Here is a 24,475-nt window from a genome sequence, read left to right on the forward strand (position 1 = left end):
CATCAACTGGAGTAAGGCCAAAATAATAGCCAGTCTCTGGGAACTGACCTTGCTGGAGGAACAGGGAGGCTGGGGGCCATACCTTGCCCTGGGTTGGTAAAGATCAACGTGCAGCTTGCCCTGGGCATCTAACACCAATCCCTCAACATGCTGGCCGCCATTCTCAAAACATTATAAGCACTTCTCAATAAAAACCAGAATTACACACACATAGACACACACACACACACACAAATGATAAAAATGAGCTCTCACCTTTACAACTGACCACATATAAGACAATGCCAGTAATGTTGCTATTTGCTGTGATAAGGTCAGCTCCTAGCCAGCAAGTATCCTCAGGATCCGAACCATCACACCTTACCCAAAGGGGAGGAAGGACAGTCACAGGCCGATCAATCTTCAAATGAGTCATGCTAGGATTGTGAGCCATGGTGTAAAGTCCAATTAATTGCCTATAAAACAAAAAAAATTCCTATAAAAGCGGGACTCAGACAACAGAGATTAGTAACAGGCCAAGAGTTTTCAAAGCTATCAAGGCTATCAAAGGTCTCCCAGAGAAAAAAGTTGGGAAATTAAGTGGCACGCACTCTTACCCAGTGACATGAAAAGGGACACAGCAGATAGATGAAGACCCATCCCCAGAAAGTAGGAGTATGCTGTGACTTGAACTACTACAAGCAAGGAGTTTAATGTGGTGAGGTTGGTGAGGCTCTTTGGGAACGGGAAGAGGTAGAAGGAACCAGCAGGAAAGACAGTATAAGAGAAGGCACTTGCCTTGCCTGCAGCTGATTTCCAGCCCCAAAGGAATCACCCCTCAGCATAGAACCAGGTGCAACCCCTGAGATCTCCAAACCAAAATATAAATAAACAGTAGGCTGGGGTGATAAAGCTTAAGTTTTACATTTATGAGGCACTAGACTGGCTCAACCTTATACCAAAAACCAAGCGAACAAAACACAGTAAACCATTAGTCATGAGAGCAGTTAAGGAAAAGTTGACTATGGATCGTGAACTAGGGAACACTGTTGTTAAAACTCACTAATGTTAAAATTCCAAATTCTGATCAACTGTTATGATTATGTATTCTTGCCAGGAAATAAATTCACAATAAAATATTCAGTAGTAAAGTAGCACAGTGTCCTACAAAATCTCAATGATTTGAGTCAGGAAAAACAGTGTAGTGGGTTAAAGTGCTTGCCTTGCTTGCAGCTGATCAGTGTTGAATATGGTCCCTCAAGCCTTGCCAGGAGTGACCCCTGAGTGCAGAGCTAGGAATAAGCAATGAGCACAGTTGGGTATGACACAAACACTAAACAGCAAAACAAACGACCAGATTCCTGGGTTCAATCTCCAGTACTCAAATGGTCATCCCCCTTCTAGCAGCATCGCCAGGAGCTATTCCTAAGTGCAGGGTCACCTAAGTACCACTGGGTGTGACGCCAGAACAAAAACAAATGATGAGATGTGATGGAACTGCCTTCCAAGAGTGATGCCAAGTGTTCAACTCCAATGCCACAAATTCTTGCAGCTTGGTTGTCTGGATCCCCCTGAGCCACTGCACTGTATGTAAGAGAAAGTGTGCATAAGCACTGCAACTGAAGTATCCACCCACCAAAAAAGAACTGCAGCGATACTCAACTCAATCATAAGCAATGATGAAGTACCCACCTAACAACACTGAAACTGGCTGACCTGTGTTCAACTCCTGCGATCCATACGGTCCCCAAACACTGCCAGAATGATCTCTATTCAAAGCTGGGTGTAGCAGGGGACAAAGGAAGGAAGGAAAGAAATGTGAAGTTTTGGGGTTGGGGAGACTGCACCAGTTGTTGTGCAAGTGGCCAACCAGGTTTGGTTATCCAGGCCCACCAGGAGTGATCCCTAAGCACAAAGCCAGAAGGGAACCCTGAGCAAGGCTAGCTGTGACCTAAAAAGCAGGGAAGCAAGCTGGCATGACAACCCTACATTTTACAGAATGGGTGGGTAGCAGGAGTGAAGAAATACCGGAGAAGAACCAGATGTGACGCCAGGAAAACACTTGAGAACAATGAAGTGGACAGGCATGGGGAAAGGAAGGATCCCTGTTCCCAAGTGTTTTGGTCTTGCTTGAATACTAGGTTCTGCAAGGAGTGTTATCACCAGGGAGCTAGTCACACATATCTGGGGGAGACATACACCCCATCCCCACAGTTTAAGACTGCTTCCTTGGGACGAGTACACTTGCCTTGCACAAGGCTGACCCAGGTCTGATTCTCGGAATCCCATGAGCACTGAGCACTGCAAGGTGCAATTCACAGAGCCAGGGCTAAGGCCTAAGCACTGCCAGGTGTGACCCCAAAACAAAATCATAAAGAAAAAAGAATGCAGAATAGTTTCTCCATTTAAATGCCACCCTCCATCCCTGCTCCTAGCCTGCACCTAGGAAAACCTTACCTTGCTCTTCCGATGGGTAATGCAAGTGGCCCAACGTTCTCACCAGCAGACAAATCAGAAATGACAGTTTCTTCAGATGGTAAGCTTTCATCTTGACTGGTTTCTTTCTTTTCCAAAGGCTTTAAAAATGTTTTTAAATTACTTAGCCAGATAACAGTCAGAGTCAACTGTTCAGCACAGCAAAAGAGTCACATATTTCAGTGAGTAAGAACAGACCTGAATCCAATCTCCTGGCACCTTATGTGGTTCCCTACTACCACCACCTGAGTACTAGCAGGATTGACTTCTGAGTGCAGAGCCAGAGTTACCCCTAAGCATTGCTGATGATCAAACCGGTGATCCAAAAACCCAAAAAATAGCTACTTAAAAAAAACATCATGTGCTCATTGTTAAATTCTAAAGCATAAGTAACCAAGTTAAACACAGAATCAACTACTCTGAGCAATGCAAGTATAGCCCTGAAGTTCTTCCACCCTTACGAGGCTGGCCCTGGACGCAACCTAGCACCACTAGGGCGGCCCAGTGTCCCTGGCACCATAGAGCCTGAGCCTGCACTGCTGGCAGCTGGCAGTATCACTAGAAATGGACACAGTACTACATAGGAGATGCCCTGCCCCCCCTTTATTTATTTATTTATTTAATTTTTATTTTGATTATAATGGCTTATATATCTTTCACAGTAGTATTTTAGGTAGTACATATCAACATTGAATCAGGGGAATACCCATCACCAAATTTGTCCTCCCACCATCCCAGTTCCCCTTCTGCAACCCATATACCCCACCATCAGCCCTGCCCCCTTTAAATATGAACTATAAACTCAATTTGGTACCAACAAATCTTGCTATCAAAAGGTATTGATCTAGGGGCCAGAGCAGTGGCGCAGGGCGTAAGGCCTTGCACACTCTAACCTAGGTCGAACCATGGTTCAATCCCAAGGCACCCCATATGGTCCCCCAAGCCAGGAGCGATTTCTGAGCACATAGCCAGGAGTAACCCCTGAGCATCACCGGGTGTGCCCCCCCCAAAAAAGTCCAAGTTCTAATAACAAAATTCATCTGCAATTATTTCCTAAGCACCTGTACACCATAATATCCTCTTTCATCATCATGGAAGACAAATAAAATAGCTCCCCATCCTAAAAAAGGAATTCATATTGCTGTCTATTCATTCAACACTACACCTGTCCAGACAGAATGAGGGGCTGAAAGGAAGGACTGCTAAGCTAGACAGGACAGCAAGCAGAATGCTTGGTTATACAGTCAACCTGGGATTGATCACCAGCATCCCATATGATCCTCATTGCCAGTGATCCCCAAGTATAGAGCCAGGAGTAAACCCTGAGCACCACTGGTCTGCCCCCCCCCAAAAAAAATCATCAGATTTTGAAGACATAGTGTGGAATAAAGAACTTAAAATATCTCATTAATAATGTCATGCTATTTGGAATAATTAAATGATAATATTAGCTCCCCCACAATATTAGCTTTTTTATTTTTGGTGTTTGGGTCACACCCGGCTGCGCTCAGGGGCTACTCCTGGCTCTGCACTCAGAAGTTGCTCCTGGCAAACTTGGGGGACAATATCAGATGCTGGGATTCGAACTGGGGGTCTGTCCTATGTTGGCCACACGCAAGGCAAATGCCTTACTGCTGTGCTATGGCTCTAGCCCAAAATTAGCTTTTTTTTGGTTTTTCGGGCCACACTTGTTTGATGCTCAGGGGATACTCCTGGCTAAGCGCTCAGAAATTGCCCCTAGTTTGGGGGTACCATATGGGATGGTGGGGGATCTAACCGCGATCCTGATCCTTGGCTAGTGCTTGCAAGGCAGACACCTTACCTCTAGCGACACCTCGCCGGCCCCAATTTTTTTTTAATTAACTAGAAAAGCATTATTTTTTTTTATTATTGTGGCCAAAGTGAATTACAAATCTTACACAGTGATTTTTTTTTTTTTTTTTTGGTTTGGGCCACACCCAGCATTGCTCAGGGGTTACTCCTGGCTGTCTGCTCAGAAATAGCTCCTGGCAGGCACGGGGGACCATATGGGACACCGGGATTCAAACCAACCACCTTTGGTCCTGGATCGGCTACTTTCAAGGCAAACGCCGCTGTGCTATTTCTCTGGGCCCTACACAATGATATTTAAGGTACACATTGACAATAAATGAGGGCCTTTCCACCACCAGTGTTGTCCTCCCTTCATCCCTGTTCCCAAGCATATATCCCTTATCTCCCTCTTTATCCTCCAGAATGCTAGTGTAACTAAAAGCATATATGTTAACACTAACGTAAACTGTTTTTTGTTTGCAGGTCCAGATATTTTTACTAGTGGTTTCTTAAAGGTTTGGAGTCAAAGGAGCACTGTAAAAACAATGTTAGTGTGGCAATTGTCGTTTGCATGTGCCCACCAAAGTATGGGGGTCATAGAAAGGAAAAACTTTGGCCTAAGTACAAGGAGACCCTACCCCTGAAGTTTCCTGACATAAGACCATTTCTAGGCTCCAGGCAAACTAGTTTGCCCAATCCCGGTCATTGTCTGTGTGCCCATACAGTTATATTTTTCACAGTCTCTGTTGTTGATCCGACATTTCTGTATTGAAGGTCCTGGAATCTGTATATCCTACATTGAAGTCAGGATGGTGTGGAGCAGCATCTAATTTCAACGCACAATTAACGGGCAATGCAGAAAGCCCTGTCCAGTACACAGGTCGTTGTTGTTGTTTAAATCTTCTCAGTGTTAAGGGAAGACTCTTTTGAGTAAATCGATGTTAGAGCAGCGGTAGGGTCTTCCCTGGTAGAGGATTGCTTCCAGGTGATGTTTCATAGATGGCTCAGGGAATGGTTCAGGGGAGACTGGAAAATGCCCAAACCTCTGAGGCCTGTGCCAGGTCATCTTGTCAATGTTCAGGGTTTGTAAGGTTCCATTGCACCACAAGATTTGTGTGTTCCTATCTCTATTAGATAAGAACTTATTTGTATGTATAGTATTTTCCATTTTAATGTGTCCATGCAAACAAGGAATAATGCCACCTGGCGTTATCAGCGCCTAAGGGGGCTGCAAAAACAAGTCCAACAATCCCCATGACCTGGTTCAAACATAAGCATTAAACTGAGGGACTCTTTCACCAAAATTCCTTATTGAGCAGTTCACAGCAAGATTGGTGCCTATGAGGATGCTAGAACAAGTCCAACAATCCAATTGACTTGGTTCTTATATAAACATTAAATGGAGGGACACTTCTACAAACTTCCTTATTTAACAAATAACAAAGGGAAGGAAGGATAGAGAGGGACTCTTTTCACCAAAATACCTTATTGAACAGTTCACAAAGAGAAAAGATAAAAAGTGGGGAAAATAAACAATCTAACTTAAGACAGTGGACTCCATTGTCACCGTTCATGGGTACTAATCAGAAACCTAGTATGGTAGCAACCACAGTTACACAATGAAAGAAGGAAGAGACCAAGAGGCTGCTGAGAGTAAACAAGTAGGTAAAGAGTACTGGCCTCTTCCCAGCCTGAGAGTCCATCCTCTCATTTTTATTTTGAAAATATATGGTACCCCCACCCAAACTAGTCTCTTCCCAAACTGAGTCAATCCTCCCATTTTTATTTTAAATACATGTTAAATATATATATATATATATATATATGTATATATATATATATATTTTTTTTTTTAAATATATATGGTTTTTGAAATGGAGACCAATGAGAAGAAAAAAAATACCAGTGAATGTCACAATGTAATGTCCCAACATATACCAGTGCTGCATCGGCCCGCCATCCACCCCATGTGTCCCCCCCTTAGTGTCAGGAGAGAAAGGGTTTCTCCCTGAGGACCACGATAGTCCATCTGGGCCAGCAACCAGGGAAGGCCTGGAGTAGAGAGGGAAATAAGGGAACGGCTGGAGGCCTGCCAAGCCTCCCAGCACACCCCCAAGCTAGGGAGAATGCCATCCGGCATGGGGTGTCCCCTAACCCCATACCTGGGAAGGGCTGGCCTCCAGGATCAAGACACCGGAAGCCAGCTACCTGCCCGGCCCTTCCCTCTGATCCTCCTCCCTAGAGTAGGGAGGGGGGAAGCCTGGAGACCCCTAATAGAGTCCACCTGGAACCCACGGCAGGCCACCCGAGGTGGCACTCAGACCAGGCCTAGAGTCCAGGGGGAAATAGGGGAACGGTTGGAGGTCTGCCAAGCCTCCCAGCACCCCCCCCCCCAAGCTAGGGAGAATGCCATCAAGCATGGGGTGTCCCCTAACCCCATTAAACAAAGTTTCAGATTCAGCAACTACAGCCCTGAAAAAAAAATTGGGGGTGGGGGGAAGAGCACACCTGGCAGTGCTCAGGGCTTACTCCTGGATAGATTTTATTTATTCATTTTTTGGTTTTTGGGCCACACCCAGCAGCGCTCAGGCTCTGTACTCTGGCTCTGTGCTCAGAAATCAATCCTGGCAGTCTTGGGGGACACAAAGGATGCCTGGGATCAAACACAGGTCTGTCCCGGGTTAGTTGCATGCAAAGCAAATGCCCTACCGCTGTGGAAGAATTTGAGAGACCATCTGGGGTGTTGAATACTGAACCTGGGTGGATTGTCCAAGAAAAATGTAAGAATAAAAAACTGTAAAATAGGGGCTGGAGAGATAAGTACAACAGGTAGGGAGGGCACTTGCTTTGCACACAGGAAGACCTGAGTTCAGTCTCTGGCAACCCCTATAACCCTATGCGTACCATTAGTAGTGATCTCTGAGCACTGCCAGATGTGACCCTGCCATCCTAAAGAAAGTAGACAACCTCCAACATTATTTCAGGTGGTTGTTTCACCCACCATCACCCAATACAGCAACAAGATAGGGAAAAGGATTTAAACAAATAGAAACCTCAGATGACACTTACCAATCTTTCTGCAATAAATGCTACCTCACTCTCATCGAGAATATTTTTCAAAGGGCAAGGCTGGCCTTTGCTGATCAACTGCACTTGGACATCAGCCTGTTAAAAACAAGCACCATTCACCATATTTTTATATGAACATGACAGTTGTACAAATATTTAAACCAGGGGTCTCAAACTCGCGGCCCGCGGGCCATTTGCAACCCTCCGTACAACATTTTGTGACCCGCGGCTGGCCTTCAAATATCGCAGTATTCGCGATTATTTGCTTACTTTTTTTTTTTTTTTTTTTTTGTGAAATCCTTTATGCAGCCCTGCCTCACCCCGACTTTGCCTCCTGCAGCCCCCAGGTAAATTGAGTTTGAGACCCTTGATTTAAACACATAAAAACCAGTCTTTGCTGGAAAAAGAATGTGAATACAATAGAATGCTTTAGTAATATTTCATGGTCCATGAGTTTAGTATACATAAACTTTGCCACGTAAGAGTCCTGGATTGTTTATTTTTGGGCCTCACCCAGCAGTGCTCAGTACTTACTCCTGGAGTATTCAGGGGACCATATATAATGCAAGGGATTGAGCCCAGGTCAGTCATGTGCAAGGCTCTGGCCTCTGGAGCCCAGGGTTTGATACCTAGTATTGCCTGGTCCCTGAGTACTGTTGGGAGTGACTTTAAGCATCATGAAGGAACTAGTAGACAGGTATGACTTTGTTTAAAAAGAAAAATAGATCTGGGAGATTGGTAAAGGGAAAGTCACACTGGTGGTAGGATTGATGTTTAAATATTTAATGACTGAAACAACTGTATTATAAACAATTGGAAATCATGATGTTATAATAAATTGGAAAAAAATCTTCACCCAGGTTATGTTTAGAAAATATGGGGACGAAATGCAGGCCTCACACAATCCTGCCTTGCAAAGCATTCTTGAATTAGCATCATGCCAATTCCTTCTCTGATTACACTGCATTTACTATTATATATCCAAAATTAGTAAAATTAGCTATTTACTAATTTTTTTCTTATTAAAGGTAGAATGCATAACTTCAACATACCAGTTTAAAGAAAATACACCAGCTTTTCTTTGCAACACATACCAAAAAGTTTGAAAACCAAAAATTTAAGGGACTTTTATTATTGCTTTTGGGCCACACCTAGCTGTGCTCAGGGGTAACTCCTGGTTCAGTACTCAGAAATCATTCCTGCGGGGCTCCTGGGACCATGAGGGGTGCCAGGGATTGAATCCTGGTCAGCTATAAGCAAGGCAAGTAGTCTACCCACTGTACCATCTGGCCCTATAAAGACATTTTACAATTACAGTATAAGGAAGCCATAGACCTGGTACAGGGCAGATGAACATGCCCACATTTTCAGGCTTATGCACTGAACTGCTGGTACAGTTGGCTGAGAATGACCTTTAGGCTCCTGAAAACCTCTTAGGAAACTCCCCATGAGAAACAACAAGCTTTATGTAGTCAAGAAAACAGCTAACGGGGGCCGGCGATATAGCATGGAGGTAAGGCATTTGCCTTGCATGCAGAAGGACGGTGGTTCGAATCCCAGCATCCCATACGGTCCCCCAAGCCTGCCAGGAGCGATTTCTGAGCATAGAGCCAGGAGTAAACCCTGAGCACTGCTGGGTGTGACCCAAAAACCAAAAAAAAAAAGGAAGGAAGGAAGGAAGGAAGGAAGGAAGGAAGGAAGGAAGGAAGGAAGGAAGGAAGGAAGGAAGGAAGGAAGGAAGGAAGGAAAAGAAAACAGCTAAAGGACAGGCACATGCCTCAGTGTCTGAGGCCTGAATGTTGTCCCAGTACCACGGCTAAATTACCATATCAGGAGCAGTACTGCAGCACTGAGCACCAGGGCTCCCCCGCATTACCATACTGGCTTACACAAACCAGGCCAAGTATCACCAGGAGAGGTTTAGAACACCTGTAAGTACTGTTGAGGAGGCCTCACGCTTAAAAATAAAAACAACCTGGGCTGGAGAGATAGCATGGAGATAAGCCGTTGGACGATGGTTTGAATCCTGGCATCCCATATGGTCCCCTGAGCCTGCCAGGAGCGATTTCTGAGCTTAGAGCCAGGAGAAATCCCTGAGCGCTGCCGGGTGTGACCCCCCCCAAAAAATCAAACAAACTGTACAGGATAGATGATAAGGGGCATTCGCTTGGCACATAGCCTACCCAGGATCGAGCCTCAAAAGGTGCATGTAAGTCCCTGGAGCACCATGAAGACTAAGCCCTAAATGCCACTAGGCCTGGGTCACAAACCAAAAAAAAAAAAAAAAAAAAAAATATATATATATATATATATATATATATATTGTTAAAAAATTCCTCCCCTAGGCTAGAGAGACAGCACAGCTCACAGGGTGTTTGACTTGCATGCAGCCAACCCAGACTGACTTGGTTTGATACAGCATCTCATATGATCCCCCGAGCCTGTTAGGAGCAATTTCTAAGCACAGAGATGTGGCCCAAAAAGCAAAAAGATTTGTTTTTGTGTGTGTGTGTGTGTCACACCTGGTGACGCTGTGGGGGATCGCAGTCTATCCTGGGTCAGCCAAGACCCTACCGCTGTGCTATCACTGTGGACCCAGTTCAAAACTTTTGACTCACAATTTTAGGATGGTTGGGTCTAAAAGTGTTCTTACCTCATAGACAAGCGGGTCTTTACAGATTCCTTTCTTTTCTTCATCAACTTTCCTGAAATGCAGAACCACAATTAAAAAACAAAGCTCCAGTCAACTATCATTTAAACTTGAGCTATCATTGCCGTATGACACCAGTGAGGTAAAAAAAAAACAAAAAAAAAAAAAACAGGTGAAGCATTTATGGCAAAAGCAGGCATGAGAGGAAAAGCAGAAAAAAGTATGAACTTAAGAAAAAAGTGACACCCTAGAAAATGTGGGCTCCAGTCAGTTACAGATGCTGTTGTCTGAGCATCAAACGGGGGGGGGGGGGTGGCCCGAAAGCAAGCAAACTAGAGACTGGAGCAACGCAGGCCACCCGAGTTAGAGCCCCAGCATCCTCTATGGTCCCCCCCAGTGTTACCATAAGAAATGATGAGTGCTTCTGCACCCCCAAAGGAAACGATAACCAGGATGCAAAGAAGGCCCAGGGTATGGGGGAAACTATTCAGTCAACACCCATCTATTAAGGGATCAATCAACAACTGAGATTAATTCAATGCTGCACCAGCTTCCTCCCGAGAAGGGGTGAATGGGAGCCCGAGAGGCCCCGCCGCGACGCCCACTCACAGCAGGAGGCGCGCGTACAGCTCCTCGGCGGCCCGATTCAACCGGGGCCACATACTGCCTCGACACCGTCGGCAACAGGCTCGGAAACTGTCAAACCGAACGGCGCGCCAAAAAGAGCGCTTCCGGGGTCATGACCCTCCCCCGCGGCCGGGGCTACTTTCCGCCTCAAACCCCGCCGTTTCCGGTTCTTCGGAAGTAGACCAGCTAAAAGGCCTCGCGTTGGCCACGCCCCTCGCGGTTAGCCACGCCCCTTAGGTGGATTCATCCGCGGGGAAAGGAGTCCCTTGGGTCTAATCGTTGCTACTGGCTTGGAACGCGCACGGCGCCTGGGTTTGACACGTAGAGATACATCGCTTTTGTGTCTTAGAATCTCTGAGTGGAAATTGTGCTTCTTCGGCTTGTTTTTGCGGAAGAGCAAGGTGGGGTGGTGGGGAGGCCGTGGAAGGTTACATATAGGGCGGCGGTGCTGCGCACTTCCTTTTCCTGTGCCAGCCGCGGGCCGGAGAGGAGCGTGCTCTTCTCCGCTGCCGCCATGGTGAGTGCGGGGCCCGGCGGCCCGGGCTCCTCGCCGCTCTCGGGGGCCCGCGGGAAGGGGTGCGGGTGACGCGGGGGCTGGGGAGGGGGACCCCGCGAGGTCGTGGCGAGGAAGGCCGCGAGCGAGTGGCGCGGCTCCGGGGAGCCGGCGGCGCGGTGCCCGGCAGCCATCTTGGCCGTGACAACGTGGGCGGCGCTGCAGCCTCGGTGGGCCCGGGAAGGCCCGTATGTGCTCGGGAAGACCCGTATGTGCCCGGGAAGCCCTGGAGTAGGTGCCGGGAAACCCCGTAGGTGCCCGGGGATTCGGAACTCTAGCTCGCTCGGACCTTGGAAGCTGCGGGTTTGCACCGGGGCAGAGCCGAGGCGAGGCGACGCCCCTAGGTCGGGGCTCCCACGAGCTGCTGAGAAAAACACTGAATTCTGACAACTTTTCCCCCAAAAGCATGGAATGCACAAATTCGTCTCTACGTGCGTGGCATTGTTAACTTTTTGACAAAAGGCCCATTCTGGAAAACGTGCTCCTTGGGAGTTGTTGACTCGGCTTGCTTATGTAGTCTTATTGCATGGACATCAGCAGCCCAGGGGCTGGTTTTTGCTTTTGGATTTATGAGCTTCTCTCACTCACACACACACACACACACACACACACCCCAGCTTGATTGTTCAGGGGGTTGCACCTGGCTCTGCACGCAGATCACTTTGGTGCTCGGAAACCGTGTGGCATGCCGAGATCACCGGGTCGGCCAAGTGGAGAGGGGGCCGAAGCCTGCGACGAGTTGGGTTCATTAATGAATGCACGCCAGTGTCATTATCTTGGGTGCTATATGGGGGGCAGTGAGCCGTGGGCAGAAACCCACACCCTAAGTTGCTGGGATAAAAGTGGAAAAGTGCTGATGGCATATGGCCAAGCCTAGTTACCCGCGTGGCTGGAAGCGGCCTGGTTGCTGGGGTGGAGAGACCTTCACCGTTCCGAGCCTTTTAGAAAAGGATGGTGTACTGTGAGTAAGTCTTAGAAGGTGTGCTCAGAAGGGGTCTTGGATAGCAAGAAAGGGACTTGAGAGGAGCAGAGCCAGGGAACAAGATGATTAGCAATGTCTTAGGTATGGCCGTGCCTAATTACCCGCATGGCACTGGAAGCGGCCTGATTGCTGGGGTGGAGAGACCTTTACCGTTCCAAGCCTTTAGAAAAGGATGTTTTACTGTAAGTAACTCTTAGAAGGTGTGCTCAGAAGGGGTCTTGGATAGCAACAAAGGGACGCGAGAGGAGCAGAGCCTGGGGAACAAGATGATAAGCAGTGTCTTTGTTGGCACCTTGGGAATGGCGATGGGCATTGCTTCTCAGCATGAATGTCTTCCTTTTTCCTAGGCGTGTGCTCGCCCACTGATTTCGGTGTACTCCGAAAAGGGGGAGTCATCTGGCAAAAATGTCAATTTGCCTGCAGTGTTCAAGGCTCCCATTCGACCAGATATTGTCAACTTCGTTCACACCAACCTGCGCAAGAATAACCGCCAACCCTATGCAGTCAGTGAGCTCGCAGGTAAGGATTTGTTTCCCTCTGACTGACTGTTTCAAGTCTGGGACAGTAGTGATGATTCCACTCCTTTGGTCCGTGTTTCTGAAACATGTGATTGTCTGGAATATTCTGATGCTGATTTCACCCTGTGCAGGGTAAGTTTTGGGTGGGTGTGACAGATGATTGAACTTTTGCTTCTCTTCATTTCAGGTCATCAAACCAGTGCTGAATCTTGGGGAACTGGCAGGGCTGTGGCTCGAATTCCCAGAGTTCGAGGTGGTGGTACCCATCGCTCTGGCCAGGGAGCTTTTGGAAATGTATCCTTTTTCTACTTAGAGACTACTCATACCATACTACCAAACTACTGGCTATAGATAGGGGCTTTCAGCCTGAGTTTTGCTTGCCATGATGTCGTAATTTGCGTCATACTCTGTTCTCGGCGACAGTTGCCTGCTGTCAATAAGCTGGTACAGAAGGGTGACGAAAATTTTTACTGAGCAAGAAATAACTCTTAATTGCATAATGTTGAGACTTGATCCTTAACTGGGAAATAGATGTGTCGTGGGGGACGCATGTTTGCACCAACCAAAACCTGGCGCCGTTGGCACCGCAGAGTGAACACAACACAGAAGCGATATGCCATCTGCTCTGCCCTGGCCGCTTCCGGCTTACCTGCGTTGGTCATGTCAAAAGGTTTGTAATAAGAGTTGGTTCGTTCTACTGTGATCTTCTAAAAAACAATGGGTTAGAGCATTAGTATAGCTGTGCATGTGGGTGACCTGTGTTTGGTCCCCTGTGCACCTTTTGATGTGTCTTAAATAAAAATCCATCAACTGGGGCTCTGGCTCAAGATTATAGGAACTTTACACCAAAATGATGAGATTCCACTCATTGGTCCGTGTTTCTGAAACACATGATATTTGTGGAAATTCTGATGTAAATAGAATTGCGTGTCTGAGTCTTTAAGTAAGAGTTCTCGATTTTTTTTTCTGATACGGGATCATCAAGTTAGTGTTGATTTGGCTTTATTAGGTCATCGTATTGAGGAAGTTCCTGAACTTCCATTGGTGGTTGAAGATAAAGTTGAAAGCTACAAGAAGACCAAGGAGGCTGTTCTGTTGCTTAAGAAACTTAAGGCCTGGAATGATATCAAAAAGGTAGGCTAAATAAACACATTTGCAGGTTTGTGTTATAAATTGCATTTGAATATTTCATGAGATTGAACAATAATAACAAAATTTAGTGGTAATGAGTACAAATTTAGCTGAAGTTACAATCAGCATGTGGAACCTTGCTTTTTAAGGTTTATGCCTCTCAGCGGATGAGAGCTGGCAAAGGCAAAATGAGAAACCGTCGTCGTATCCAGCGCAGGGGACCTTGCATCATCTATAATGAAGACAACGGTATCATTAAAGCCTTCAGAAACATCCCTGGTAAGTTTTTATATGTCTACCCGTGTTTTCTCAGCTTTATTATGATGATATTCCATTGAAAGGTCCGTGTTTCTGAAACACCTATGATTGATGGAACTTCTGATTCCCAGCTGAGTGGGGGCGGGCATCATGACTGAAATATAAACCCCAGGCAAGATGGCTTGCATTCTGTTTAAATACATAAATTCTTTCTCCTCTTTTAAAGGAATTACTTTGCTTAATGTAAGTAAGCTGAACATACTGAAACTTGCTCCTGGTGGCCACGTGGGTCGTTTCTGCATTTGGACTGAAAGTGCATTCCGCAAATTAGATGAGCTGTATGGCACTTGGCGTAAAGCTGCCTCCCTCAAGAGTAACTACAAGTGAGTATAAAGTTAATATTCATTGCTACTCTGAGTGTATATATTTTAGAATTGTCTCGTGTTTTCTAAAGGAATTTTGTCACAGATGGCAGTAGTCTACAATGATAACTGTTATAATTAAATCTTTGAGTGCTCAAATGATTAATTAAAACTATCTTCTATTGAGCTTTCTATGCATTCAGTTAGTTACATGAGCAATAGGAATTAAATGGTTTCCTTTTTTCTTCTAGTCTTCCCATGCATAAGATGCTTAATACCGATCTTAGCAGAATCTTGAAAAGCCCAGAGATCCAAAGAGCCTTGCGGGCACCACGGTTAGTTAAGTGTTTATTATGCCCATTCTCTCCCTAGCAATCAGCACTGCTGATTCAGCATGTGCATAGTGTGAATAAGAACCATGAGACATTGTTTGCCTTTTATAGCAAGAAGATTCATCGCAGAGTCCTGAAGAAGAATCCATTGAAAAACCTGAGAATTATGTTGAAGCTGAATCCATATGCCAAGACAATGCGCCGAAATACCATTCTTCGTCAGGCCAGGAATGTAAGTGATAACTTGAATTTTGCTGTTAATTTTGTTTAAAACTTGTCAAGGTAATTTCTGAAAACTTGTTTATAATTTCTTGCAGCACAAAATCCGGATGATTAAAGCAGCAGCAGCACTAGAAGCCAAATCTGATGGGAAGGAGGCTGCTGCAGGCAAGAAGCCTGTGGTTGGGAAAAAGAAGCCTGTTGGTGTTAAAAAACCAAAGAAGCCTCCTGTAGGGAAAAAGGCTGCACCTACCAAGAAACCAGCTGAAAAGAAGCCTGCAGGGAAGAAATCTGCCACAGAAGAAAAGAAGCCTGCTGCTTAAAGACAAATTTGTTCTATAAAAGGCAGATAACTTTGGACAGCTAAATTTTGAATAAAGACCTAATAATCAAAGAGGCAGTGAAAACTAGGAGTTGTTGGCTGTGTTATTCTTTCCAATTTAGTCTGGTAGCCATTTTCATATAGTTGAAGGAGATGGCATCAATAAAAGCTCATTGGTAAATAGTATAAATGGCCTGAAAACTCAAAAGAACCAAAACTTAATAGTCCTCTGGCTTTACATTCACATGGGTTCCTCCATAGCCTGAGAAAATTTATTTTCCCTTTTGCTTTTTTAATAGTCTTCAGGGGTGTAAACCTCTGGTGTATTTGCTCAGCAGAGAGAGAGTGCCATAGTGTGGATCCATCTCCGGGTTAGCAATTGTTCTGGGATCTCTAGTGTTGACTACAAACCTGGGACATACCTTATGCGTGCTTAACTGTCGATAGTCCTCTACCTTAATGTGATTCTGATACCTGCTTGTTGAAAACTAAGTATCTGTAGTATCTTCAGGCTAACCCAGTTAAAGTCCACGCAGCTGCCATTTCAAGTCTAGGTGTTTTGGGAGGGGGAGGCGGGCTCACCTGGCATTGGCCAACATTGACAATAGTTCTGCATTGGAGAACTAGTGCCTGGCGATGTTAAAAGGGGGGAGTCAGTCGTACAAAGCCAGCGCCCGGCCTGCTATATTATCTTCAGCCCCAGCAATCTGGTTTTCTCATTTTGGGGCTGCGCTCAGAAGTCGCTCCTGGCAGGCCCGGGGGACCTTGCGGGGTCGGCAGCGTGCAAGGCAAACGTGCAACGCTGTGTCCTCTCCGGCCGCAGCAATCAGGTTTTCATCGGTAAGAAATCCCCGAAGCAGATCGCTCGCCCAAAGAGGGCCTGTCTCCCAGTTATCAACCAGCCAACAGCCAGCCGGAAGCACGAAGCAGCGAGCCGCGCCCAGTCGCTCGCCGCCGCTTCCGGTGCGCGTGGGCGCCGTGACGTCATCAGCCCGCGCCGGCCGCGAGGGAGGGAGGGAGGGAGGGAGGAGGACAGGAGCCATGCTGAGCCGGCTCCAGGAGCTGCGCAAGGAGGAGGAGACGCTCCTGCGCCTGAAAGCGGCGCTGCACGACCAGCTCAACCGGCTCAAGGTGACGCCGCGGCCCCCTCCTCTGCCCTCCCCTCCCCGCCCGCCCCCCGCTCCGCCGCGGCCGGGCTCCCCCTCGCCCGGCGCTGCTCGAGCCCCTGGCAGAGTCTGCGGCGCCTTGGGTGCAGCTGAGCTCCGGCTCGGAGTCGTGCGCGGACGTGCGGGCTGGCCACATCTGGAACATCTGGAACATCTGCGAATCTAGCCCCAGGCTCTTCGGTGCCCTGTTGAGCTTTGCTCTGAACTCCCCTGCCTCTTGGCCCTCTGCGATTTCTTTACTTTATTTATTCCTTGGTTTTTGGGTCACACCCGGCGGCGCTCAGGGTTTCCCCCTGGCTCTACGCTCAGAAATCGCCGCTGGCAGGCTCGGGGGACCCTATGGGATGCCGGGATTCGAACCACTGTCCGTCCTTCTGCATGCAAGGCAAACGCCTTACCTCCATGCGATCTCACCGGCCCCTTGCTTTCTTCATTTCTATTCTTGGACAACTAGCCAAAGTTGATGATGATGATACCTCCATGCTATCTCTCCAGCCCCGACCCCTGTGATTTCTTGGCCCCCAAAAAGCAAGTTTTTGTGCTTTAAAGCCCCTGTGTGCAAGACAGCAGAGTTCCAGAGATGCTGTTGTTGCTTAATTGGTTGTCAACAACTTTGCTCTTTCTTTCCCATACCCAGCGATGCTCAAGGCTTACCCCTAGCTCTACGGATAGGGATCACTCCTAGCCTGATGTATTTAATTCAGGGAACTATGTGCGGCGCAGAGAATCGAACCTGGACGCTCCAGTGCAAAGCAAGCGCCTTTTTGGCTCTCAGACCCTGCTGCTTTTTCTTTCTTTTACTGCCTCCACGAGGCTGTGGCAAGACGTTAATCAAGCTTTAGGCCCAGCAGGGCGTTTTAAACCTACACACTTGCGTTGTACATATACCAGGAATTTGATCACATTCTGGTCATCGCTGACCAGAACCCTACAATGAAATCCAAATGAAATGCTGGCTATGAAAACCCATTCCGCATCTTGATAGCTGTGTATAAGTATGGCAATGAAATAAGCGTTTTTCTTAGTTGAGTTTGGGATTGGGGGTTCTTATTTTCCCAGAGGGAGTGCTCCCAAGCAGTGCCCAGGAGGCCCCAAAGCCCCGCTACCCTTATAATCCTGGTGGTTCAGTGCAAGGATTACCCAGGACCTCAACAGGGCACTGAGAGCCTCCAGGTTTCCACCTGGTGATGCTCAGGGCACTTTGTAGTGCCAGGTTATAATCGACTACTGTCTGCTAGATGGCACTCAGGATAAGTAATACCCCATGTTTCCTTGTGTTCACAGTGCCTCACCTGACATGTGTGTGTTAAAGATGAGTTTAAAGCCTCCAGTTAGTCTCTGAGGAACAAATTCCATTGCTCTACTTCCTGCCTTCATGTTCTTTGCTTTCTTTTGTGGCCATGTTTTACCCCCCTGCTTGGTGTGTGGGGTTGATGACTGGGATTTTGAACCCAAACCTCTGCTTGCAGTACATGCTTGTTGAAAAACCAGCGGCTCACCTGCTGATGTGTTCCGCATGTGGCTGGGTCTAGAAAGGACTCTGAGTTCCATTGCATTACCTGTATGCCCCAGAGAAAAGGGGCTGGAGACTGCTTTGCTCATTTCCTAAAAGGGGGGAGGAGGCTTGAAAGCCCTTCCTTACCCTCAACCCCCATAGCTACCAAGATTTCTGGGCTTTCATTTCCTCTGGAAATTTTATTTCCTCTTAGGAAATTTTATGTACCCCAGTAGTAGTGTAATAATAGTAAGGAAAGATCTGAACTCTTACAGGTTGAAGAAATGGCACTGCAGGCAATGATTAATTCAGCCAGAGGGGACAGCATGCTACCTTCCCAGCCTGCACCTGATCCAGCAGAGGATGTAAGTGTGTGCCTAGAGGAGAGTGCAAAGGCCACCTACTCTTCCTGGAAATCAAGAACTTCTAAATCACATTTGCAAACACAAAAGATTGCAGAGTGCTAACAATCTCTAGACTTTTTTTTTTTGTTTTGTTTTGGTTTTTGGGTCACGCCAGGTGACACTCAGGGCCTACTCTAGTCTATATGCTCAGAAATCGCTCCTGGCTCAGGGGACCATATGGGATGCTAGGGATAGAACCCAGGTTCATCTTGGGTTGGTCGTGTGAGCTGCCGCTCCTGCCCCAATCTTCTAGTTTTGAAGTTTCCAACTTATTTGGCCTACCACCATCTGCTCAGGAAAAAAAATGTACTTAGTTATTATCCCCCTCCCATCCCTGAAATCTGCAAAAACAAAATTAAGAGGGTCAGAGCCATGGTATAGGGGGCAGGGAACTTTTCCTTGCATGTAGCTGACTGGGTTTGAGCCCAAGCACTGCCAGGAGTGATTCCTGAATACAGAAACCAGGAGTAAGCTCTGTGTATTACCAGGTATGATCTCCCCCACCAAAACAAACAAACAAAAATGTGTCCCTTGATGGTACCTGAGGCTACCAGACTCTCCCCATTCCCACGCACACCCAAATTGGCCCAGAAGCCTAAGGGTAACATTGCCTACTTTGGGAAACAGTTCTAGTTTAAAGATTGCCTCCTTTTCTTTATTACTGATTTATTATTTGTGGATTTGCCTTGGTTTTTGGCCCACAGCCAGCAGTGTTCAGAGCTGACTCTGGCTCTGCAATCAGGAATCATTCCTGGCTGGCTTGGAGGGGATCAAACCTGGGCAGTCACCCAGTCAGCCTGTGCAAAGCAGACATGCTATGTGCTGTACTGTCTCTGGTCTCTTCTGTGTTCCTGATTTAAACAGGAGCAGGCCGCTGTTCCACCTGCCAACTACTCCCATTCCCAGTCATCCAGTCTCCTTACGCCAGTGAATCTAGGGAAAGTGATAGGTCAGAACCTTCCGGTCTCTGTCATTAAGCATCGGATCTGAAAACTGCAGCTTCTATTGCAGCACGATGAGAGCAGGGAATATCGTACAGGTTAACTGTAGGGCATAGGTCTTATGTGTGCCTAAACCAGATTTGCTCCTATGCACAGAGCATTACTGGCAGTGTCCTTGGGGACCCGCAAGCATCACTGCATCCTAAGATCTCGCAGAGAACTAGGTATAGCACTTGCCTCGCATGTAGGGTTGATGCCCAGCATCCCATATGGTCTTCTGAGCACTGTTAGGAGTGAGCCATGAGTATAGAGCCAAGAGAAAGCCTCCAGCACTGCCAGGTGTGGCCCCCAGACAATCAAAAAACCACCCAAAATGTGCTCTTTTGAAACCAGTCTTGCTAATCCATTTCTGTCCTTGACCAAATTAGATGTTGGTGCATGTTGACAATGAAGCTTCAATCAACCAAACAGCACTGGAGCTGAGCACAAGGAGTCACGTGCCAGAAGAGGAAGAGGAGGAAGAAGAGGAAGAAGAATCAGATTCCTGAAGGAGGAAGAGTCAGGGTTAGTTCATTAAGTGTCCAGTATCTGGAACTTTTCTTTTTCAAAGAATTCTCTGGCCATGGGTCCTATAACCTACTTAAAAGGATGAATTGTTGTAAAAATGACTCCACTAGTAATTCAAGTTTTGGGATGTTTTTAACAAAAATTAAGAGACCAAGAAAAGCAAAGCTATAGTGGTTTAGCATTGAGCAAATTGTATCTACGATCTGGCCAGATTCAGTAATTGTGAGCAAAACAGAAATTTCCTACGGAAATGCTCTCAGCCAAGCCCAGTGCTTGCACAGTTTAAATACAAACCAGCCTTTCCAGTCCACAATGCCTCCTTTAAGAAAACCAATTCTAGGCTGCTGTTTGCATGCCACCATGACACCAGATGCACAGTACAAGGCCACAGCAACCAAAGAAAGAGGCAGAGCACCAATGGTCACTTGAAAGCGTGTGCTATTGCCACCTCACAGGACACTGTAGTACTGCTCACCATGGACTTCTTGTACGGCTGTCCTTGGCTTAAAGGATGGTAAAATATATGGAGAAAGAGAGAGCACAGCAGCTGCCAAAAAGGTCTGTTTCTCCTGGGAAAAATACAGCTGGATGGGTTCAAACTCATGTCTGGATTTAGAGAGCAAATGTATCGTGAAAGAGAAACCAGTCTGCTGGGGAAATGGGGTTTATATAATAAAGGAACAAGTTACAGACTCGGTTATAAAACATGGTATTTGGAGTTGAAGTTTATTTCTGTGCACTGCCCTCTTTCTACTGTTGAGTTAAGTAGTTGCTGAAATGTATCAACACCAAGAACCTCCTCAAGCAGAACTACTTACATATAACTGCCAGAAGAGAATGTAGGTAGATATGTTTGTCAATCAGCATCTCATAGTTATTTTAAATTATTCCAGGAAATAGCAAACGTTTAGATGAGCAGATTTCTTGGAAAATACATAAGAGGTAGCTTTAGTGTGAAAAGTATCAAGGGGGCACATTTGGGAGTTGAGGTAGGGATTCATTAAAAGTATGAACATGCGGGCCAGAGAGATAGCATGGAGGTAAGGCATTTATTTGCCTTTCATGCAGAAAGTCATTGGTTCAAATCCCGGCATCCCATAGGGTCCCCCGAGCCTGCCAGGAGCGATTTCTGATCCTGGAGCCAGGAGTGACCCCTGAGCGCTGCTCAAAAACGCAAAAATAAAAAAAAATAAAAAAAAAAAGGATGAACATGCAGTTTTAAAAACTAGATAAAAGACCTGAAGGTAGGTTGGAGACTAGGTTCAAGCCCTCACACTACATAGATTATAGTTCCTGACCATCAAAGGGAGTTATTGTGATTATCATGGGCTCATGGGCTTTACCACTATTTTAGCTTTATCGCTAACTGATTACTTGCTTTTCCTCACTTTTTTGCTTTTGTTTTGGGGCCAACACTAGCAGTGCTCAGGGGTTACTCTGAGCTCAGAAATAACTCCTGATGTTGCTCAGGAGACCGACCATATGGGATGCTGGGGATCAAACCCGGGTTAGCCATGTACAAGGCAAATGCCCTACCCATTGCACTATCACTCTGGCACTATTACTTCTTTACTACTCTCCCCTATACTCCATCATTATAATATTCATAATTAGCATTTTTATAAGTGGTTCTACTGAAATACTGAAACCATTGGTGCCCAGGTGATAGCATGGTGGGTTTTGCCTTGCAATGTGGCTGACCCGAGTTTGATCTCTGGCAAACCTGTGGTTCTCTGGATCCCACTAAATGTGATCTCTGAGTGTCTCCCAAGACAAAGTTTTAGGATTGGATTTCACATGGGGAATCAAAATCAAAATCAAAATCACAGCAAGACTGATAGCAGGGAACATTGTTCTCAGTAATAATGACTGGGAGAGAGAGGGGTGAAAAGAAATGACTGGGGGAAACAGACTGGACTTCTCTAGCCACTGTTCCACTTTAAATTTAACTGCATCTTTATAAAGTTTTACAATGGGAGGCACTGTCCTTGGAGACAGCTGACTGAAGTTCAATCCCCAGGATCCCATATGATTTCTCGAGCACCATGGAAGTGATACCTAAGTGCAGAGCCAGGAGTAAGCCTTGAGCATAACTGGGTAGTCTTTTTTTTTTTTTTTTTTTTTTTTTTGTGGTTTTTGGGTCACACCCGGCAGTGCTCAGGGGTTATTCCTGGCTCTAGGCTCAGAAATTGCTCCTGGCAGGCACGGGGGACCATATGGGGTGCCGGGATTCGAACCAATGACCTCCTGCATGAAAGGCAAACGCCTTACCTCCATGCTATCTCTCCGGCCCCCATAACTGGGTAGTCTTAAGTGGAACAGAAGAGCCCTGTGGGCAAAGCAGCATAGGATGCACTTTGCTGGATGGCAGCTGTGCAACAACCATGGGTAAGGTGCACCCCTGCTCAGGGCAGCTGCCCAGCATACTCCCTTTGAATGTTTTGGCCTCATAAAGGAAAGGAGGAGGGAATATAGCTCTCATGGAAAGGAGCCTGGAAGATTCAAGATCCGGGTATTGGGAACCGAGAATTTTCAGCCCATTCATGAGACCATGAAACTAACTCATCTTACCCTTCATGGTAATGTTTGGTGAAATTATTATATTTTTTTTATTGAAGACATTTAAAATCAGACCAAAAAACTAGAAATCTCTTTCATTCGCTTTTTTAACTTAATAGTTTATTTATTTGGATAAGAGAGTCGACTTGTTAAACATCTGAATTAAAATAGTTAAGAGGATTTCATACAATTTATAGGCACTATACATACTGCTGTTTACAATAGCATCAGCACTGGGATTTGGAAAGCATGAATCTCATACATTTTAATGCCTTGATCCATTTGTAACATTCAAGGAACCCCATTTCAGAAACACTAATCTGAACTAAAGAGACAGATGCCACTAAATAGCCCACACAGTATTTTTAAAAATAAATATAGAAATGCAACTAGAAGTCTATAGACCATCACAGGAGACAGACTAGCAGTGCCCCAGCTATCATGGCAGTGAGGGCTCTGGCTAGATTTTGATGGGTCCTGCTGAATTCTATACTCAAAGCAAGAAAATAGTAATAATAAAATAAAGCAACATGACACTCACATTCTGATATTCATTTTTATTTTTTTTTAATTCACAGAAAAAAATTGTTTTGGGGCCACACCCAGTAATGCTCAGGGTTTACTCCTGGCTCTGTCCTCACGAATTACTCCTGACAGTGCTCGGGGTACCATATAGGATACTGGGGATTGAACCCAGGTTGGCCGTGTGCAAGACAAATGCCTTATCTGCAGTACTAGTGCTCCGGCCCCTTGATGCTCATTTTTTAATAGCAACAAAACATGCTTTACATGCACTGCCTGTGAAAACTCCCAAGGGCACCTGACAAGAATGAAGTACCACCAATACTCCCTGAATCCTAGAAACAGAGGGAGCAAGCCAGTCACAGGATGGAAGAGCAGTGCTCGTGTCAGCAGGAGGAACTCCCACAGTCACCAGAATGTCACTGTCATTTAGCACTGGGTATGTGTGATCACAGCCCCACACAAAAAGCCAATCTACCCCAGGAGTGAACAACAGGAGTAAGAATAAAGACAGTAATACGTTAAGGGACACAGATAGAATGTTGGCACATGCTGTGTTCTTCATCCTTTGTCACGGGCGAAATGCATGTCTGAACAGAGGCATGGGAAGGCCTGAAAGCGACACGGCCACACACACTTGCGCAGGTCCCAGATGCTTAAACACCAGCCGCATGGGTCGGAGTGCTAGGCTGGTTAAGGCCGATGGTGGAGCAAAGCCAACCTGCGAAATCCACTTCCTCCGCATCAGACCTCTTGATGAAAGCATGAACCTGTGCATAAGAGATGGTGAGAGGGCACCGCGGTTAAAAACAGCATTAAGATGGAAAGCCCAGAGTCTCATTCTGGAGCTTGCATTGCATTTGAAAACAGGTTCCTGGGGCAGCAGTGGATTGAGGGGGCCAAGCCAGCAGAGAGACTGGCCTTCCCCCCCCACCCCGCCCCGTGGCTTTTGATTGTTTTGATTTGCTTTTGATGGTTGTTCCCCTGAACTGATCTCAGCTCTGAAATGGGGCTGCAGCTTTATGTTCTGTGCTCACAGGCAGTGAGGATGCATTTCCAATTTCCACTCTCCTGCCATACTGGCAGTGATATGGCAGGGCACTGGTATGCTATGGGAGCCAGGCCCCCCTCAGCTTTCTAAACCAACAGCCCCAGAGACTGCAGCACCCAAAGGGGCCGGAGCAATGGCGCAGCAGTAGGGCAATTGCCTTACACACAACTGCCCCAGGACCGACCACAGTTCAATCCCCTGGTGTCCCATATGGTTCCCCAAGCCAGGAGCGATTTCTCAGGACATAGCCAGGAGTAACTCCTGAGCGTCACCAGGTGTGGCCCAAAAAAAAATCCCCCAAAAGACTGCAGCACCCTTGCCTGAACCCTAGGCTAGTGGAAGGCCAAGCAGGAAAGAGGCTCAGAGAGCAGGGGTGACAGAGAAGAGAAGAAGAAATAATGTCCTAGCAGTAGGAAGCAAAGGAAACTCACCATGAGTTGCTTCAAATCTGCTCTCTCTGCGGGGTTTTTGATTAAGCTTC

At 46.5% G+C, this 24,475-nt stretch overlaps 4 protein-coding genes and 4 non-coding genes across 8 annotated transcripts in view; 6 read left to right on the plus strand and 2 right to left on the minus strand.

Annotated features, from left to right (window-relative positions):
- ZWILCH (zwilch kinetochore protein) overlaps window positions 1-10,647 on the minus strand; it is a 35,381-nt gene extending 24,734 nt beyond the window's left edge. Inside the window, exons 1-5 of the mRNA XM_049777896.1 lie at window positions 10,595-10,647; window positions 9,989-10,040; window positions 7,336-7,431; window positions 2,437-2,555; window positions 256-455 (exon numbers count right to left, since the gene is read on the minus strand). Coding sequence (XP_049633853.1) covers window positions 256-455; window positions 2,437-2,555; window positions 7,336-7,431; window positions 9,989-10,040; window positions 10,595-10,647 — 520 coding nt within the window. The remainder of the gene's footprint in view (window positions 1-255; window positions 456-2,436; window positions 2,556-7,335; window positions 7,432-9,988; window positions 10,041-10,594) is intronic.
- Window positions 10,648-10,978: 331 nt separating this feature from the next.
- On the plus strand, window positions 10,979-15,374 carry RPL4 (ribosomal protein L4). The gene is made up of 10 exons (XM_049778056.1): window positions 10,979-11,129; window positions 12,495-12,666; window positions 12,853-12,959; window positions 13,197-13,335; window positions 13,675-13,799; window positions 13,946-14,075; window positions 14,281-14,437; window positions 14,668-14,751; window positions 14,860-14,980; window positions 15,066-15,374. The coding sequence occupies exons 1-10, from the start codon at window positions 11,127-11,129 to the stop codon at window positions 15,288-15,290; spliced, it is 1,263 nt and encodes a 420-aa protein (XP_049634013.1). The 5' UTR covers window positions 10,979-11,126; the 3' UTR covers window positions 15,291-15,374.
- LOC126030252 (small nucleolar RNA SNORD18) lies at window positions 12,710-12,779 on the plus strand. Its single transcript, XR_007503092.1, has one exon. It is a non-coding gene; the product is annotated as a small nucleolar RNA SNORD18 (small nucleolar RNA).
- Window positions 13,044-13,142, plus strand: LOC126030285 (small nucleolar RNA SNORD16). Its single transcript, XR_007503096.1, has one exon. It is a non-coding gene; the product is annotated as a small nucleolar RNA SNORD16 (small nucleolar RNA).
- LOC126030234 (small nucleolar RNA SNORD18) lies at window positions 13,511-13,581 on the plus strand. Its single transcript, XR_007503089.1, has one exon. It is a non-coding gene; the product is annotated as a small nucleolar RNA SNORD18 (small nucleolar RNA).
- LOC126030242 (small nucleolar RNA SNORD18) lies at window positions 14,112-14,182 on the plus strand. The gene has a single exon (XR_007503090.1). It is a non-coding gene; the product is annotated as a small nucleolar RNA SNORD18 (small nucleolar RNA).
- Window positions 15,375-16,329: 955 nt separating the features above from the next.
- SNAPC5 (small nuclear RNA activating complex polypeptide 5) lies at window positions 16,330-20,567 on the plus strand. Its single transcript, XM_049778539.1, has 3 exons — window positions 16,330-16,420; window positions 18,226-18,315; window positions 19,724-20,567. The coding sequence occupies exons 1-3, from the start codon at window positions 16,331-16,333 to the stop codon at window positions 19,841-19,843; spliced, it is 300 nt and encodes a 99-aa protein (XP_049634496.1). The 5' UTR covers window position 16,330; the 3' UTR covers window positions 19,844-20,567.
- A 1,957-nt stretch (window positions 20,568-22,524) lies between these two features.
- MAP2K1 (mitogen-activated protein kinase kinase 1) overlaps window positions 22,525-24,475 on the minus strand; it is a 103,872-nt gene continuing 101,921 nt past the window's right edge. Inside the window, exons 11-12 of the mRNA XM_049782804.1 lie at window positions 24,426-24,471; window positions 22,525-23,713 (exon numbers count right to left, since the gene is read on the minus strand). Of these exons, the coding sequence (XP_049638761.1) occupies window positions 23,600-23,713; window positions 24,426-24,471 (160 nt within the window). The 3' untranslated portion in view covers window positions 22,525-23,599. The remainder of the gene's footprint in view (window positions 23,714-24,425; window positions 24,472-24,475) is intronic.

This window comes from Suncus etruscus, chromosome 1 (assembly GCF_024139225.1).
Source record: "Suncus etruscus isolate mSunEtr1 chromosome 1, mSunEtr1.pri.cur, whole genome shotgun sequence".
NCBI lineage: Eukaryota > Metazoa > Chordata > Mammalia > Eulipotyphla > Soricidae > Suncus > Suncus etruscus.

What these genes read in the sequence shown, in the direction of transcription:
- RPL4 (XM_049778056.1), top strand. An exon ending in TGCGTTGGTCATGTCAAAAG is followed by an intron (nt 13,336 to 13,674) that starts GTTTGTAATAAG and finishes TGGCTTTATTAG; the next exon opens with GTCATCGTATTGAGGAAGTT. An exon ending in AGCCTTCAGAAACATCCCTG is followed by an intron (nt 14,076 to 14,280) that starts GTAAGTTTTTAT and finishes CCTCTTTTAAAG; the next exon opens with GAATTACTTTGCTTAATGTA.
- SNAPC5 (XM_049778539.1), top strand. Translation starts at nt 16,331, where the DNA reads ATGCTGAGCCGGCTCCAGGAGCTGCGCAAGGAGGAGGAGACGCTCCTG. An exon ending in ACCAGCTCAACCGGCTCAAG is followed by an intron (nt 16,421 to 18,225) that starts GTGACGCCGCGG and finishes GAACTCTTACAG; the next exon opens with GTTGAAGAAATGGCACTGCA. An exon ending in CACCTGATCCAGCAGAGGAT is followed by an intron (nt 18,316 to 19,723) that starts GTAAGTGTGTGC and finishes TGACCAAATTAG; the next exon opens with ATGTTGGTGCATGTTGACAA.